Consider the following 18,466-nt stretch of genomic DNA (forward strand, 5'->3'; position numbering starts at 1 on the left):
TTTGGGAGGCCGAGACGGGCGGATCACGAGGTCAGGAGATCGAGACCATCCTGGCTAATACGGTGAAACCCTGTCTCTACTTAAAAATACAAAAAACTAGCCGGGCGACGAGGCGGGCGCCTGTAGTCCCAGCTACTTGGGAGGCTGAGGCAGGAGAATGGCGTAAACCCGGGAGGCGGAGCTTGCAGTGAGCTGAGATCCGGCCACTGCACTCCAGCCTGGGTGGCAGAGCAAGACTCCGTCTCAAAAAAAAATAAAAATAAAAAAAATAATAATAATAATTTATGCCCTCGGAAACGTAGATCATATATTCTACCCCAAAGACAATGTTACCTTCTAAAATCAGTCTTTATGTATTTCCCCCGCTTAGGATTACCCGTCCCTGACTGGCTGTCTGGGGAAGTGAATTCCAGTCTCTGCTCTATAAGGAAACACCAGCGTCTTTAGGAAAGGTGGCCTAATGCCCATGGAACTCAGTGTCCTCATCTGCAAAATGAGAAAAAGACTATGACTAAACCATGACTCTATGTCAATAAATTTTACATATTCATATCTTTGGCAGCAAAACTGCAGATGGTGCCAATCAGTTAGATTTTGCCTCATCTGTGTCTCTCAGGCTGCAATATGATTTTTTAAATAATTAACATAAAGCGATTACCTCAGTAAACTCAATAAAGTATAAATAATAACAATAATGATGAGGAAGAAAAGGAAGAGAAGAAGGGAAAGGAGGAGAAAATGCCACCCAAATAAATTCAGGGCCATATAAATTTACTAACATTAACTATTAAAGGCCAAATAAATATATGCTTTAAATTATACTGCTGCTTCCCATCTCTAAATAGGATAATAGCAGTCATTATCAAAGAGACTATAAGATGAATAGAAAAAAATTATTTTTTAAAGAAGCAGGAAAAAGACATGGTCATATGGAGGTCTTTTAGGACTCAAAGTCTTTATGTTAAAAAAAAATTATAAATTTGGCATTGAAGAGCTAATATGCCATTCAATCATTTATTCAATAAATATTAATAGAGCATCTATAATGGGCAAAGCATTGCGGCATATGGTATTTTAGCAAAGACAAAGAGAATATGGTCCCTGACCATAAGACATTACAACCTAGGAGGGAAAATAAGACATAAATACAGTCAGCTGAAATACAAAATAAAATGTGACAAGGGACATAAGACAGGAATGAATAATTTATAAATAATATAGGTCAGAGGAAGGAGGGATCTGTGGTGGGCAAATTTATTCACAAATTATTCATGGAGAAGGTAGCATTTGAGATAAGCCTTGAAGGATGGGTAGAATCTTAACTGGCAGAGCAGGAACGAGGGAGTGAAGAAGGCAGCAAGGCTGGAGGGGCCACTGCCACATAGATGAGAAAAATGAGACTTCTATAGAGAAGACCCATCGGTGTCACTTATGAAATACTTTTTTATACTCTCTTAAAGGTTAATTCATTTAACCTTACAATTATACTATAAGACAAGATTCTTAACACAGTTTACAGATGAGGCACTTGGAGCACATCAACTGAAGTGCTTTATGCAAAGTCACACCGCTGGGGAGTGGCAGCGTGGGCAAGCACAGGTCTAAGGGCTCCAAAGCCACATCTTTCAGCTCCTGTAGCATGCTGCTTCCCTCCTGCCTCCATAAAGCGGAGAGGTGTGATGCAAGCTGGGAAGGAGGGTCAGCCCAGACCATCCAGGCCTTTAAACCACAGGCTAGAGAGTTTGCATCCATATTCAGAAGATGCAAGGGGACAGAGGATGAAAGAGGGAAAGTAACTAAGGGCAGTGGTCCAAGGAAGAGGTGGATGGACCCAAATGAAGATAATAATGCTGGAATAAAAAGGAGAAAGTGAAAGATTTTGCAGGACAGAATCAGGAGAATCTGAATGTGTAAACTCAGAGAGGAAACTGTTAATCATGACTTTCACGTCTTTAACTATGAACTAAGAAACATCACTATTCTGCAAGGAAACAAATTTTAGATAAATTTACTGATTTTGTATGGCAATGGCATATTCAAGATCAAAGGCAGGGTCCACTGCCGCCATGGGAGTGTGACAGAGAGGGAACGTAGAGACTCATTACCAATCTTTGAAGACAGCCTTCAATTAAATGGCCAAAGAGAAATATAAAAAAGTCAGGTGTGGTGCAAAATTACAGAGAGAGAGAAACATTATAAATACCTAGGCAGTGAAAGTCATGATTGTACCACAATCAACTGAAAAACAACTGCACCCTTCCATCTCACACAATAGGAAGAAGCAGACCGGAAGTTTTTAAGTACATAATACCTATTTATTTTCTTAAAAGAGGAGCTTTGCTTTTTTTTTTAACAATGAAATGTGTTTTCATCAATTTTATTATATATAATACTGAAATCATAAACTTATGTGTGTATTTTAAATAATTATATTTAAATGTTCCTCTTTCCAATGACTAGCGTTTCAGGTTTATTATTCTGATTGATAAGCCTAGAAAAGAAAGGAGGGAAAACAACCTTTACTGGGTGTATATGTGTGTCAGGTACAATTTCTATATTTTGATATATAACATTTTATACGTATGTATAGGGTCTGGTCTGTATGTTCGTCTACTGTGTTTATGTATACATATACATGCATACAAACCAGGCCCTTTCCACATACTATGGCTGATACATTTGAGAGAGAATTAAACATTTAAAACTATAGCCCCAATAGTCATAAAATTATATGCTACTATACAGTTTCTTGAGTACTCTTGAGTACTGAGTTTTTAGCTAATTAATTAAATCCAAAGACTACTGAGTAGTCAGGAAATAAGTGTTTACTGCCATCTGGTGGAAGTTTTGCCTATCTACAAATAAGCTAGTTGTCTTTAAAAGGGCTTTTATTCCAATCTTGAATAAATGACATTATTATGCATTACTTGATCTGTATTGCTTTGGAAAGGTCATCAAAAGTTTTTGCTTTAGTAATATCCAAAGAAAGAAAATGTAGAAAGCAGCAGATCAGAAATTGTGAAGGTGGATTTATAATTCTTCCTACAACTGTGGAAGAACCATTTACTGAGGTCCCCATATTTTCTATGCAAAACATGGTAAAATTACTTTCTCCCCCACAGACATCGTTGTGAACTCACCTGCACCACTACAGTAATACAAGTAAAACATCTATGACAAAGTGTAGATGAGTGTGTGGACAGCTGTGTCAAAAATATCAGTGCATATTTACCTTCCCCTCATGCCACCTAACAACATATAATATGCCCAAAAAAACTGACATTGCAAGGGAAAGGGTCTAATAATATGCTCTGTATTACCTCATGAGATCAAAAATCTTTATCTTTTCATAATTAGATACTTTGTTCCACATTTTATCCATAGGTTTCTAGCATTGAGGTTTCTGGTTTGGTTTGGTTTGGTTTTTAGGTTTTTTGCTTGTTTGTTTGAGATGGACTCTCACTCTGTTGCCCAGGCTATAGTGCAATGGTGATATCTTGGCTAATGCAACCTCTACCTCCTGGGTTCAAGCGATTCTCCTGCCTCAGCCTCCTGAGTAGCTGGGGTTACAGGTGTGTGCCACCATGCCCGGTCAATTTTTGTATTTTCAGTAGAGAAGAGGGTTTCACCATATTGGCCAGGCTGGTCTTGAACTCCTGACCTCAAGTGATCTGCCCACCGCGGCTTCCCAAAGTGCTGGGATTACAGGTTAGCACTGAGTACTTCTTTAAAATTAACCTGAATCCCTAAACTATCCTATTGGATATCTTTACATTGAATAAGGGACCATTTCTAACCCTTGGTTCGTCTTACTATCTTGCAGAATAAAACTTAAACCGTGTTAAATCTTGTATCATTATCCTAGTTCCCAGGTGTTTTCTGCAATTCACCAAAAAAAAAAGATGATATTCTTAAATAGCTTGCAACATATGTGTTTTCTCTATATAATTCAACTACAGAATTTCCAGCATTTCAAATGGTCCAATTTCCTTTGGATAGTGCCCCCTTCACTTCTACATAAATAATTAGGTTTATTACATTTTTCTGAATAACTAAACCATTCAGTTAAGTGCTGGTTAAAATAGAGTATCATACTTGGGCACTGTGTCTATATCTATAAGTAAACTTTAGATCTTTTTATCTAATTTGCGCTTAGATTTAAGGTTGCAGTCCTTTAAACTTACTATGAAACGTAGCACGGTCACCTACAGATGTTAACAATTAGACATTACCTAGAGCCATTTATCTCAGATGTGCATGTATGGTGGAAGCAATGGCAAAAGAGATCTCAATGTCCCAGAGATTGAGTTAATCTAAATTGTCCTCTAAACTCTTAGAGGACAAGGACCATGTGTTAATCATCTCTGTTTTCTTCACAATGTCAAAGTAAGTACTTCTACCTAGTAGGCATTCAATAAATGTATACTTTCAGTATAATACAGATCAGGGTTTCTCAACCCTTAGCATTACTGGTATCTTGAACCAGATAATTCTTTGTTGTGAGGGGCTGTCCTGTGTATAGTAGAATGTTTAGCTACATCCCATTCCCTGTGACAATAAATAGCAGCTCCCATTTCCCAACTATGAAAATAAAAATGTCTCTAGACATTGCCATCATCGCCCTCAGTTGAGAGCATTCATTCCTAATACTTTCGTTACATTGGTTTTTTCCATTTTAACAAAATAAATCACCTCTGTGAGCCTGGATTTCTTTTTCTGTAAAGTAAAATTCCTGGATTTAAAACAACAGTCATAGTCCCTATGATTCATTCATCCCATCTTCCAACAGTTACTGAAGGCAAATTAAGTGTCAGGCACTCTTCCAGGCACAAGGCATCCAGCGAGGAGCGAAACAGATGCAGGCCTTTCATTGCAGGGAACAAAATAGCCATTGAATAGATATACACAATATACACAACAGGTAACAAACCAATACATAGTTAACTGCGAACTGTGATAAGCTCAAAGAAATGTTATAAGCATTTCCTCCCTAAGTGGGGGATTTCTGCAATATCTCAAGTTTATGGAGAATAACTGTGGCATTATCCAGAATCAGAGGCTTTTAAAATGCTAAAATGCTCAATGAATTCTAACTGCGCTATATTATTTAAAAGACCACAATTTAAGTTATTACACAATAGCTTTAGTTAAACTCAAACGTATAGACAATAAAAAACACTATTTCACCGTGTTAGCCAGGATGGTCTTTCATTTCTGCTTTAGAAAAATTTATCTAAAGAACTTAGAGAAATAAAAGCAATATATGTTAAAATATTCTAATAATCCAAGGCATGGATAGTCTTTTCAGCTGTTCTGGATAAGCACTCAGCATATTTTGCCCAATTGATTAAGAGTAATGTCACCCAAAATGTCTATTTATAAATCATGGGAGTGACTGGCTGGCTGTGTGTTATACCTGACATAGGAACTGTACAAGAGATCAGGAGATATTATTAGAAGGATTTTCAGTGGCTCCATGAGGCAGTGTTTCCTATGTCAAAGCATCGTAGTAATCTTTTCCAGATAAACACATTAAATAACTAAACTTTGCCCCTAAACACTTACCTGCCTTAAGTTATCTAAGACATGCCAGTTATTAATAACGATACTAATAATAAAACACTACTCTGCATTTTCTACTTCCTTTCCAAGAAAGTAAACGGACTTAATATTTACTGCATACCTCTTATGTACAAGGTGCTGTACATCCCCTATCTTCTTTAATTCCAGAATAATACCACATAATATACATTCTTAACTTTTTTATACACAAAGGAACTCAGGTCCAGAGGGGTTAAATATTTGCTTAAAGTCAGACAGATTGTAAACAGTAAGCATGGGATTTTTTTCCCACTATGCTAGGCTCTGTCACACTGGCCAATATAAACACCATAAACTCAAAGGCAATTCAAGAATTACATAATCCAATTTACCAGGAATGCCTACAGCACATGAAAGTAATATTTTAAATTATAAATATGTCTGTTAAAGTTGGAAAGGCCATGGGGAAAAAAGGCTAATACTCTGCAATGTCTAGCCGCACTGTTAGGTACTTCCCTTTGATGCAAAAACAGCAGCATCCTCAACTACCTCATTGTAAAAAATACATTTTATAAAAATCATCTAATAGGACTCTTAATTTCCCCTGGCCTACTACTCCACTTCCCCTTTTCACAGCCGTGCTATGAAAACTTAGTCTGTACCCACTTCTGCTTCCCAGCTTCCTGATCATTCCTCCACTCCTGCATTCTGGTTTCCACTAAAAATGTTCCCCATAAGTAAGAAGTGATTGCATTCTTGCCAGATGATGTAAAGAGATTTGTTTCTGGCCTGTTCAGTAGCACTCCCTCCTTTGTGCAACTCTCTCCTCCCTCGCTTGGCATTTGTAATTCAGCCCATTTGATTTTCCAGGTGCTTCTGGCTTCTCAGGCTCCCAGTCTCTCCCTAATCCTTCAAAGATAATTTCCTCATGATTCTACCTTCAAACATCCTCCCACTCTCTTTCTGCTCCCTAATGATCTTAACTGTGTTCTGAAAACCCACATCCAACACTGGTCAATCCCCAAACTTCCAGATGTTTTGAAATCTTCCCAAGCGGACAACTTCACCCAGACATTTTATAAGCATAAACAAATTTGAATGGATTATTTCACTCACCAATTTGGCACCTCTTCTCATTTCCCCTAATTTGATAAACAACATCACTAATTCTCCAAAGCCAGAATCCTATTCCTTAACCCCTAATACCTGACGGCTTACCACTGCATCAGTTCTGTCTCCCAAGAACGCCTTCAACCCTTCCCTTTGTCAGCATTACTGAAGGCTCTCCCTTTGTTCAAGTCCTTAAAATTACTAAAGCAAAAACTGCTGATGACCCTTCCAAAGCAATATAGGTCAAGTAACGCAAAATAATTTTCTTTGTTAAAGATTGTAATATAGCCCTTTTAAAGTCGACTACTCTATTTGTTTGTAGATAGGCAAAACTTCCACCAGATGGCAAAGAAAGAAAATGTAGAAAGCAGATCATTCAGATTCTTATCTGGCCTCACTGCCTCTAGATTCAATTTCTTCTAGTAACTTCACAAAGGCTCCAGAGCAGTGCTGCCCACTACAACTGTCTCTTTGGAAATGTGCATTATTTCATGTGGCATGGCTGTTGAGCAACTTGAAATGTGGCTATTGTGAATGAGAAACCGACTTTTTAATTTTATTTAATTTTGGTAATATTAATTTTAATTTAATAGCCAACATGTGGCTAGAAACTACTATATTAGACACTACAACTCTGGAGTGGTCTTCTTTAATCACAAATGTATTTATTATACTCCTCGGTACTTTACAGATAAAACCCATTCTCCTTAACACATATGACCTGAACTATCAGCTGCACTACATTTCCGGCCCCATCACTTCCCTCTCACCTTCTAGCATTACTTCCAAACTCACAAGTCCTATATACGACACTAGTTTGTATGGCACCACACACCTCCTTTCTTGTGTACAAGCTGCCCTCACTGCCTGAACGCCCCTTCTCCCTCTTCCCCATGTGCCTTACTCATTCATCAAACAGCAACGCCTCTGACCTCCTGACCATTCCTTGCACATCCCTGACACCCCCTGAGAAAAGTGTGGGCCACTATTCATAAGCACGCCACTATTCATATTGCTATCATAAATTTATCACACTGTACTGGGATTTTTTTGAATGACATCACTGATCTCTACCAAAGGCCTGCTAGTAACTGACCAGTCCCAGCCTCGAGGTAGCGACCAAGATAAACTTCCTCAAACTTCATTCCTGTTACAAACTAGATAAAAGTCAAACCCTTCATTCAAAATCTTAAAGTAAGGAGACCGATCACTCAATCATTCCTTTCACAACCCCTTCCTTGGGCTGGGCCTCAGTTTTAATATTGTCTATGTACGATTTGCATATTCCATATCTCTGATGCTCCTCCTTAGCAACTTACACAGGACTGCCCTTTGATTTCTCTAACAGTCCATGTCTATTATTTCCCTTGAGAACCAGTTTGCCCCAAGCAAGAATCTTCAACTAACCTCACCCTAGATTCTCTCATTGGAATATGACCCAATTCTACTTGCACATATAATAAGCCCTCCCCAATTGTGCAGCACTGTCTTCTGAACTAGCAGCTCCGTTCTTTGAAGGCAAAGACTGAGTCCTCAGCTTCTTCTGCCGTACCTGCAGCATTCTACCATGCTGTGCATTTACCAGGCACTGAAAAAACATATATTGAAGGTTGCATGAAATCTTAAAGACTATGTTTGCAATTTTATGAATTCCAAAAATAATCATTCCCAATGCTCGCATTCCCCACATCCCAATATGTGTCTTTTTTAAAAATAATATTTAGATATTAAAGAGAAAACTGAATAAGTAAAATAAATATGTGACATGGAGCCTCTACCACCTAAGAATAAGGGTATAGTGTAATAAAACAAATAATTCTAGGAGGCTGTCACTCAAAACATTGAGAACCCCATACCTAGTTGAATGACATCTGACTAATGCTTTGAATTAAAAACCTGAGCTTTTTTTTTTTTTTTTTTTTTTTGAGATGGAGTCTTGTTCTGTCGCCCAGGCTGAAGCGCAATGGCATGATCTTGGCTCACTGCAACCTCCACCTCCCGGGTTCAAGTAATTCTCCCACCTCTGCCTCTCAAGTAGCTGGGATTACAGGCACCCGCCATCATGCCTCGCTAATTTTTGTATGTTTGTAGAGACAGGGTTTCACCATGTTGGCCAGGTTAGTCTTGAACTCTTGACCTCAGGTGATCCACCCTCCTCAGCCTCTCAAAGTGCTGGGAATACAGACGTGAGCCACCACGCCCGGCCATCCTGGGCATTTTTTGACAAGAGATTAATACCCAGAATATGTAAGGAGCTAAAACAACTCAACAGACAAAAAAAACAAAAAACAAAAAACTAATAATCTGATTTAAAAATGAGCAAAAGATCTAACAAATTTCTCAAAAGAAGACATACAAATGGCAAACAAATATATTAAAAAATGCTTAACATCATTAATCATCAGAGAAATGCCAACCAAAACTACAATAAGATATCATCTCACCCCAGTTAAAATTACTTTTATCCAAAAGAAAGTCAATAAAAATGCTGATGTTGTGGAGAAAGAGGAACTCTCACATAGGTGGTAGGAATGTAAATTAGTGCAGCCACTACAGAGAACAGTATGGCGGTTCCTCAAAAAACTAAAAATAGAGCTACCATATGAACCAGCAATCCTACTGCTAGGTATATACCCAAAAGGAAGGAAATCAGTACATGGAAGAGATACCTGCATTCCCATGTTTATTACAGCACTACGCACAATAGCCAAGATTTGGAATCAACCTAAGTATACATCAACAGATGAATGGATAAAGAAAATGCAGTACCTGTTCACACTGGAATAGTATTCAGCCATAAAAAAGAATGAGATCCTGTCATTTGCAACAATATGGATAAAACTGGAGGACACGATGTTAAGTGAAATAAGCCAGGCACAGAATGACAAATTTCACAAGTTCTCACTCATATGTGGGAGCTAAAAATTAAAACAATTGAACTTATGAAGCTAGGGAGTAGAAGGATGGTTACCAGAGGCTAGGAGGGGTGGCAGGGAGGGAGAGAAAAGGTGGAGATGATTAATGGGTACAAAAATATAGTTAGATAAAAGGAGTAAGATCTAGAATTTGATACTCCAACGGGGTAACTACACAGTTAACAATAATTTATTGTATATTTCAAAATAACTAAAAGAGTAGAACTGGAATGTTCCTAACACGAAATGATAAATGCTTGAGGTGACTGATATCCCAAATACCCTATGTGATTATTACACATTGTATACCTGTATCAAGACATCACTTGTGCCCCATAAGGATATACATATACTATGTACCCGTAAAAATTAAAAAGTTTAAACAAGAAATAAAGACTTGGCATTTTTAGAAAGCAAAATGATAAAAGTGTAATCATTGTTTCTCAACTGCTGTCAGAGGCTAGTTACCAGCTGTTCCGGGACTGGAAATCCCTGTGATTTGGCCACACCTCTAGATACTTTCACACCAGTAAGGACAAGCATCCTGAGACATGAGCACACCCAGATTTTGTCCCAACTGACATAGAAGATACAAAACACCAATGTATGGATGCCAGGATTTTGAGACTATGATTGCTATTTTAATATTAGAACACAGAGCACCCATTCTGTTACACTAGTTAAAATCAGTAGAAAATAAATTCCTAGCTTTCAATTTTCAGATATGTACTTAATACTTAATTTCCCTCCTCCCACTAGACCATAAAAAAGATGTTATCTAAAGTATTAAAGGTCAAAGAAAAGGTCCTCTAAACACACCAGACTCTTTAATGAATGAGACGGCACCTGGCATTTAAAGCTGCATTCTCTAGAGACAGGATGAAAGACAGTCTTTCAAATCTTTTCAAGGAATGAATTGCTTTCTACTTCTCCATTTTTAATTAATTCATGTATGTATTGAAATCTTGGGTCTTCACTAAGGTTAATGAACAATTTAATTCTTAAAAATCTAATCATTTGAATGCATCAAATGATACATGTTTTAATTATAGAAATTAACAAAGAAAACTAGTAATATACATGTACATCATGTCAGTTTTCTACAGCACATCAGTAGATTTGCTTAAAAAGTGAATTGGGGAAAAGAGCCACTAACATAAGATCCCAGAGGATTTTAATCCTAATTTCTTATCTTTTATAGGATATCTAGTTAGGCTTTTGTAATTTGTATTTTAGACAAGATTCTCTAACTTACTAATGATTTTTGCTTCAATGAGTTGTTTTACAAAAGGGTTACTTTAAAACATTTATACTATAAACAGACTGTAAATTGCAAAGCTGTATTTCATCTAGTTGAGCACTAAATAATGTGTTAGATACTTTAAAAAGTAAAAATAATCCCTGTTTATCACATAAAATTAGGCTGGGCACAGTGGCTCATGCCTATAATCCCAGGACTTTGAGAGGTCGAGGCAGGCGCTTGAGTCCAGGAATCTGAGACCAGCCTGGCCAACAGGGCAAAACCCTTTCTCTACTAAAAGTATAAACCGTAGCCAGGCATGGTGGCATGAACCTGTAGTCCCAGCTAATCAGGAGGCTGAGGCAAGAGGATTGCTTGAACCTGGGAGGCACAGGTTGAGTGCATCATGGCACTCCAGCCTGGGCAACAGGGCAAGAATCTGTCTCAAAAAAAAAAAAATTAGTCATGCCAGCATCACTTACCCTGTGCTTACCATAAGCCACAACTTCTGCAAGCACTTTGCCTCATTTAATTAAGTTAAGAGAAATAGAAATAAATTTGATTATCCCCATTTTCCAGAAGAAGAAATTGGAGTGTAGTGTGATTAATTTGCCCAATATGTCTCCAAATGCCTCTCACATACAGATCCGGAAATCTCCTTCTTCCCATCCTCTATCCATTCACAAAGTAGTCATCAAATGCTTTCTAAGTGCCCAGCACAGTTCCATCTGGAAAAGACTAGCTTCAAAATTATTTTTAAATTAGATAACCAAACTTTAATTAAAATATTTATAAAACTTCCATGATGTTATTTCTGCCCATCCTTCATATCTTCTGATATCCTTCATATCTGTCTGTCAACATATTTTTAGTGGATAAAGAAAAGCTTTTGTATGTTTTACCATTTTATTGACAGTTTTAGGAAGAAAACATTTTCCTTCCCAAAGATTTGAACAATAAAAGCCACCCACGGTGAAAGAGGCCACTGCAGATGAACCCAAAGCTAGCTAGGCTATATGACATGAACAATGAACTCATCATATCTATCATGTAGACATTCTGAAAAGGTGAAGCTAAATAGAAAATTTAGGCCACATCACATACATATGCAAATCAGATGCCTCATTCCAGTTGACCTTCCAGTAAACCAACTGCAGAGTTTTGTTGTTATTATCGTTGTTGTCTTGATTTGTAATGCTTTGGCTAGCACTTACATTTTAAAAATAATTTATATGCCAATCCAGAATATTAGAAGCAACAATCAAATTTGTATAATGACTGCTCCTGCAAATATAATGTCTTGTGGAGAACCCGATTGCCTCTTTCACTAATTCAGAGTCAGAAACTTAACACCACTTTATCCATTAGTCTTACCTCTGCAGCTAAATAGTTTCCAGTTGCAAGATGTTTAAATCTGAACAAGCTGTTCCACTGTCCTGCACCCCCACGGCATGGGTCATGATGAACCACCTACAAAGAGAGCAACAACAGTAATGGCAAAACAATATTTATGCTCCCGGCAAGCAAATGCCAACAGTTTACATGTCTGCCCTTCTGTTAGTGATGATCTGTCAAACCTAATTTAAGTTTCCATGAGAGTATAATGTGGCAGAAAAACAAAATTCCCCATAAATGAGCAAGAGACATGTTATAACAGTTGTTAACTCGTGCATGCGTGACACTCGTGCCTTACATCTGCAAACACAGCTTTACTCAGAAAGACATGCTTCCAAGACCAAAGTGGAAACACTGAGATTTTCTTCCCTTTGTTTTTCAAACATTTTCTTGGCAGATTGCATTAAGAGCCCACTATGTGCCAAGTACCTTCAAGAGAAGAGAAACACAGCAGTGGATAAAGCTAGAGCTTCCATTCTAACGGAAAAGAGAGAGCCTAGTGAACAAAGAAGTAAGATTTGACAAGTGCCAGAAATGACACAAGGGAAGTACATGATTGAGCACCTAGGGAAGGCAACTTTAGATATGACCATCATGAGTATGGGCCACTTGGAGATGTCATGTGAGCTGAAACCTGGAGGATAAGAAAGCCACGCAGATTGGAAGAGAGAATCACAAATGTCAAGGCCTAAGGTCTAAACTACTTAATTCTTGGCCGTTTCCATGCATGCTTTTTATTGACAGCATGTCTTTTGATACCTGTCTTTGCATTGGCCTTGCCCAGATGCTGAGTCCCTAGGCTCACTGGGAATGAACACAGTAGAAGCTCTGACACACCTGGTTGCAACAGGTGGGATGGGACAGCAGAAAAGCTCGGGTTTTACAGTCAGACTAAGGCATGTGAGTCCCAGGTCCACCAATTACTGGGGTATGAGCACAGAAAGGAATTTAACATCTTTGAGCCTTATGTCTTCGTGTACAAAATGGGTTGATTCACAGGATTGTTGTGAAGATTAAATATCATAAGGCGTATCAGAGTGCTAGGACAACTTTCATGACTCTCCCTCAGCACATTGCGTCCTTTTTGCTAGTACTGACCACCCTTTGGCTCCTGCTGCAACTGTGAAATCTGTATGTTAACATACTTCACTTGCTAACGCCTTTTGCTAGACTCTAGCAACTGTCTTCCCACACTCTCATAACCCAGACAAAATAATAATTATGAAAATACTTCAAGGCCCTTGAGGTTTTACAAAACACTCCCTCTGTGGCCAAAAGCCCACCTATCCTTCAAATTCTCACATCACATTTCTTCCACAAATCCTTTGCTAATCACACTGGCCACTGTGATCTTGTCAGTGTTTGAAATCTTAATTCTTTGGGGGAGGCAGAGATATCTGCAAGAATCTGATAAAATCTAATGTTTGTCTCAAATACACACACACACACACACACACACACACACATTTTGTGATTTGTATATAATTGCTAAGGTTAACAAATCTGAAGATCTCAAGAACTACTCTCGTATACATCAGTGGGTCTGGCAAGGGCAGTACAGTTCCCTAGCGGGGATATTCTACAGATTTGGAAGGGAGGGTGTTTTTGTTTATCACGATGATTTTGGAGGGATGCTATTGGCATTTAATATGCAGTGACCAAGATATTATCTATGCTGCAATTTACAGGGAATTCCAGAATGTGATCAACACTGTGTGTGGCCCTCAGGACCAGCCCCACCCTGCTAAGTGCTCCCCTGCATCACAGGGACTGAAAGCCTCACCCAGTGGGGCTCTGAGGACATTCCCATTAGAATGGAAAGCAGAGGACAGTAGAAGAGGGGCTCCTCTTTGGGCTGCAGTAACAGTGGGAGCAGCTGACTAGTGCCCGCTCCTACAAGGTGCGTGAGTAAGGACCCCTCAGCATGTGAGCAGAGGCCTGCAGGCTGAGAGGAGGAGCAGTCACTGCATTGCTTATCTGCATTCAGATAAGCCCATGTCCCCCATTCCACGTTTCCTCCCCAGCCCTTCCAATCATGTTGAACATAATTTCCCTCTTGCTTGAAACACCTGATGCTTATGCTGGGTAAGTACAGTCCTCAGACATCCTCACTGAAGCCCAACTGTGACAGCACACAATAGAGAAACGTCCTGAAGCCTGCATCTTTCAAATCTCAAACAGAAATAAGCCTACAATCGATATAAACTGGCAATACTTTAGTACATCAGCAGGTAAAAACATTTTACATCAAATTATATGAAATTCATTATGGTGAGCGATGTTTAAATGAAGTAAAGACATCTCAAAATTATTAAACTATTTATTCGTTCCCTATTCTGTTCAATGTCTCACAGCATTTCCAACTATGCATTTTGATGGAAAGGGTTCACGGCAGTGGTACAGTTACAGCAAAAGCTATAAAACTGAAAGCAAAAATATGAGAGAATTTTCAAAACTCCTTTTAACAGACTCAGAACCAATATTAAATAAGCAGAGACACATCAAATGCAGGTAACTCACTGTATTTCATTAACAGAGTTTTAAATAATATCTCATTGCTACCTCTATATTTTTTAAATTTTTAAAAAGAGCAGAATATTAAGAACTTTATGGTATGAAAATGCATGCTGTAATTATGTATTTATTTTAGGATGGCCTGTTATTTTTCAGTTTTACTCTTAAGAATGAGGCAGACTTCTGGGAAGGGTTTCATGCAGCCTCGTGTGTTAGTAGCTTTAGTCATAGCTGTTTTCCCCAGAGCTTCTCAGTTCCATCGCCTGTTGATGGTTAGGTCTCCAAAGTCCATCTGCATGCTAGCAACTGAAATTATTCCTCAATACGTTGTGGAGTTTCAGATAGAAGACAAGTTCTTTTGTACTATTTCGTCTCGATTCTAAACCATGTCATAAACTTAAGAGAGTTCTTTTTCAGTGTCATATTTATAAACAAGGCTCAGCTCATTTGCAGAGGCATCAAACTTTCTCATTTTCTGCACCTCGTCGGTAATTTGCCTAAAGTATTATCCCTACTTTGATTATGGTTATCTCTCCGTTTTTCAGTTTGTTCCGCTACTACGTCTCCTAACACTGGTTATCATCAAGGGCCACATTTACCTTTGCTTTTTCATTTTCCTGTACTTGGATGGGTTGTCTTCTGATCCTCTTCTTCAACCACTTCTCTCAAATCCAAACATATCCATCCAAGATAGGCATAAATATTGTATTGCTTAGATAGTCATTCTCATGTTGAAATACATATTATTATATTGTAAAGTATTTTCCTTTTATTTTTTCTTTATCTTAGAATTTGAGCATTATACTAATTCTACCTATTAGAATATATAAATAATATTATCCATAAATTTCATTTTAGAATATTAAAGGGAACATCCAAAATATATGTTTTAAAATTGAGGGCAGGTGAAGAATTTGAAATGGTTGAGAACCATAGGTAGTGGCTTAGATGTTTAGTAAATCTCTTGTTCATAGGCAATTCTGTAGATCTTATCTCCTCCACATATAAAAGATCCTTTAAGGAAAATCCATAGATTACATTTCCTTAATTAGTCTACCATGTTCCACATTTAAGTGATACTGTTAAAAAGATGAATGAATTCTTAACTATGGGTCTCCTGATTCCAATATAAATGGCATCCGCAGAAGAAATAAACATTGTAGTTCTGGCATCAACCCTCCTCAAAGTGAGGCCTCCTACTCCATCTTGACTCCAGTGCCATCTGAGGCACATGGTCTTCAGTCTAACTAGTCTTGACATTTCACTACTGATTTGTTAAAGGATTGTAATGTACCCTCTTAAAATGTGTGTGTGTGTGTGTGTGTGTGTGTGTGTGTGTGTGTGTGTGTGTATTTGACAGAGAAGGAGAGAGAGAAAAAATGAGAGATACCACAGAGAAGACAGGCTTAGGAAATAGTTTCCTTTCAAATTGGTCACAGCAAAGAACAGGCACAAGTTGGTTCACAAACATTATTCTATTTTATGATTCTATCATAAATGATGCCTATAGCAATAAAACAACCAGCCCAGTGAATCTTGCCTTTTTGATCTAAATATTTATTAAGTGCCAAAAAGCATTTACATACCTCTATTTCCCACAGTGCTTTAGAACTAGTAGCAGAAGTAGCTGATTGGCGCAAGGTTGTACGAAGGAAAATGTGCTGTTTTTTCTCGTACTCATCACAAGTCAAAAACTTCTCTTGTTCCGCATGAAACAATCTAACAACGTCCCCCTAGGAAAAAAGTCAAGAGACATCTGAACAAACACATGTGAGGAGAAGGTGTCTCTTTCTGGTTTGATACTCTGGGCCCTTCTGCTAGCTATTTGACTTTTAATGCTTATTTAAACATTTAAAAATATTGGTGGGGGGGAAGTTCAGTAAAACACTTAGAGTAAGTATTAACATGTGTAGTCACATTCTAAATTATGAACACCAGTGAATACATAGGTTTTGCATCTAGCATTTCAGTAAGACTACCTTCATTTCTCCAGCAAATGTCCTATGCAGCACATACTTACTCCTTTTAATACATCCTCTCGATAGGAACTATATTTCATGAATAAAGTGATTTTCCAGCTGGTGTTGCAATTAACAGCATTCACCTATTAATGAAGAAATGTTCAAAGTTATAAGACTACAGATTCCATTCTCTACCAGAAATTGTTAGTTCAACTAGTAAAAAGAAATTAAAGACAACTTTACATAATGAAGTATATAGCTCAATACAAGTATCTTTGAGAGATCATCCAAAAATAGCAATAGCTAATCACAGCTACATGTACCTTAGGGATATTAATTAGAATAACTGGGATTATGCTCATGAAAACAATGAAAGAAACTATATTACTTTTTTCTCCCTCTGTCTCATGAGAAAAATCAACACATTCATTTCTTTTCCACTTGAACTTACCTCTTTACACCCCGGGTTATCAAGAAGCTCTATGTTGCTGGCATGTAGTGGCTGTCCTGCATTCACAGGCATCAAAACAACTTTATCTCCTACAACAATCTAGGAAGCAGAAATAAATCACAACTGAGATACTACATGGATCTTTGGTGCTATATTTGAAGCTAGAAATAACTGCACAAGAGTCCGCATTATTGATCTGACATCTGGTTCTTTTATCCTTCACACAAATTTTGTTCAATTCTTTTCTCTTTGAGGTAAAACATCTTCTAATAAATGATCATAGAAGCATGTCCCATAGTGCCTATCAGTCTGGATTCAGAAAGCGACTGTGGATCTTTTTCATATTCATCTCCCATTTCAGTTAGAGCTTTCTTAAAGTCAATAAGTAGGCCATTATCCCTCCCCACGAGGTCTTATGCCACAAGCACAACAGAGTAAATGCATCTGCCACCAAAAAGAAAAAGCAATCTATCCAAATATTAGAAACACTGCAAAAGCAAGCAGAAAATGTTACACACTTGTATCAACTTTGCAGTGAGAGATGAGTACATTTGATCTTCCCATAGTCTCAGAAGTGTATTAAAAATTCTAATGTCAGCTCCATTCGGGAAATGCAGGACTAGGCATGACCTTGTAGAAATATGTTTTGTGTTTGAGCCTTGGGCATCTGATTCACTCATATCTTAAATACATTAAACTAATATCGCTCCTTAAACCTGATGTTCATTTTTAATAAAAACTAAAATTGATTATGGGAAAAGTCCTCTAAAGAAGTAAGTCTAATTGATTTTTAAATGTATGCTATTGTAGCAATATCCACCTTATCTTTAAGTATTTTTATTCATAACTCAAATTGTGGGGAATCGAAGTTATCCTTTCTTCATAACAAAGAACAGTTTAATTTTCATTATTAAAGTTACTTACATTGCTGAATTTATTTAGAAGACATATTATTGTAGTAAATAAAATCTCACTTAAAGAATTGATCACTATCTCAAAAATGAAAACCAAAACCCTCCCTTTGTGTATTTTATACCAAGTAAATATTAGAATGAATTAGTTTGATAAATGAAAAAGCAAATCAGAATTCAGTTGATACGAATAAACAGAACTTCTCCACGTAGTGTAACTTAATCTAAACCCAAACTTTAAAAAACATAATTTCATATTTGCAATATCAGATAACCTCACATGGATGATACAGAGGAGTCCACACTCGCATATGGTACTGTTATCAGAAACTATATCTGGCAATCGAAATACAATAGAGAAGCCTCAAGCTCACCAACCAACCAAAGAAAGGTTGCGCTTTGGTTTGTGGAAACAGCTCCTGCTGTTT

General features: G+C 37.6%; 1 protein-coding gene across 1 annotated transcript in view; it reads right to left on the minus strand.

Annotated features, from left to right (window-relative positions):
- Positions 1-18,466, minus strand: part of ITPR2 (inositol 1,4,5-trisphosphate receptor type 2) — a 516,873-nt gene that overhangs the window by 381,504 nt on the left and 116,903 nt on the right. Inside the window, 4 exon segments of the mRNA XM_017864487.1 lie at positions 12,181-12,276; positions 16,302-16,448; positions 16,736-16,819; positions 17,128-17,226. Coding sequence (XP_017719976.1) covers positions 12,181-12,276; positions 16,302-16,448; positions 16,736-16,819; positions 17,128-17,226 — 426 coding nt within the window.

Source organism: Rhinopithecus bieti, unplaced genomic scaffold (assembly GCF_001698545.2).
Source record: "Rhinopithecus bieti isolate Rb0 unplaced genomic scaffold, ASM169854v2 scaffold_72161, whole genome shotgun sequence".
In the NCBI taxonomy this organism is placed as follows: Eukaryota; Metazoa; Chordata; class Mammalia; order Primates; family Cercopithecidae; genus Rhinopithecus; species Rhinopithecus bieti.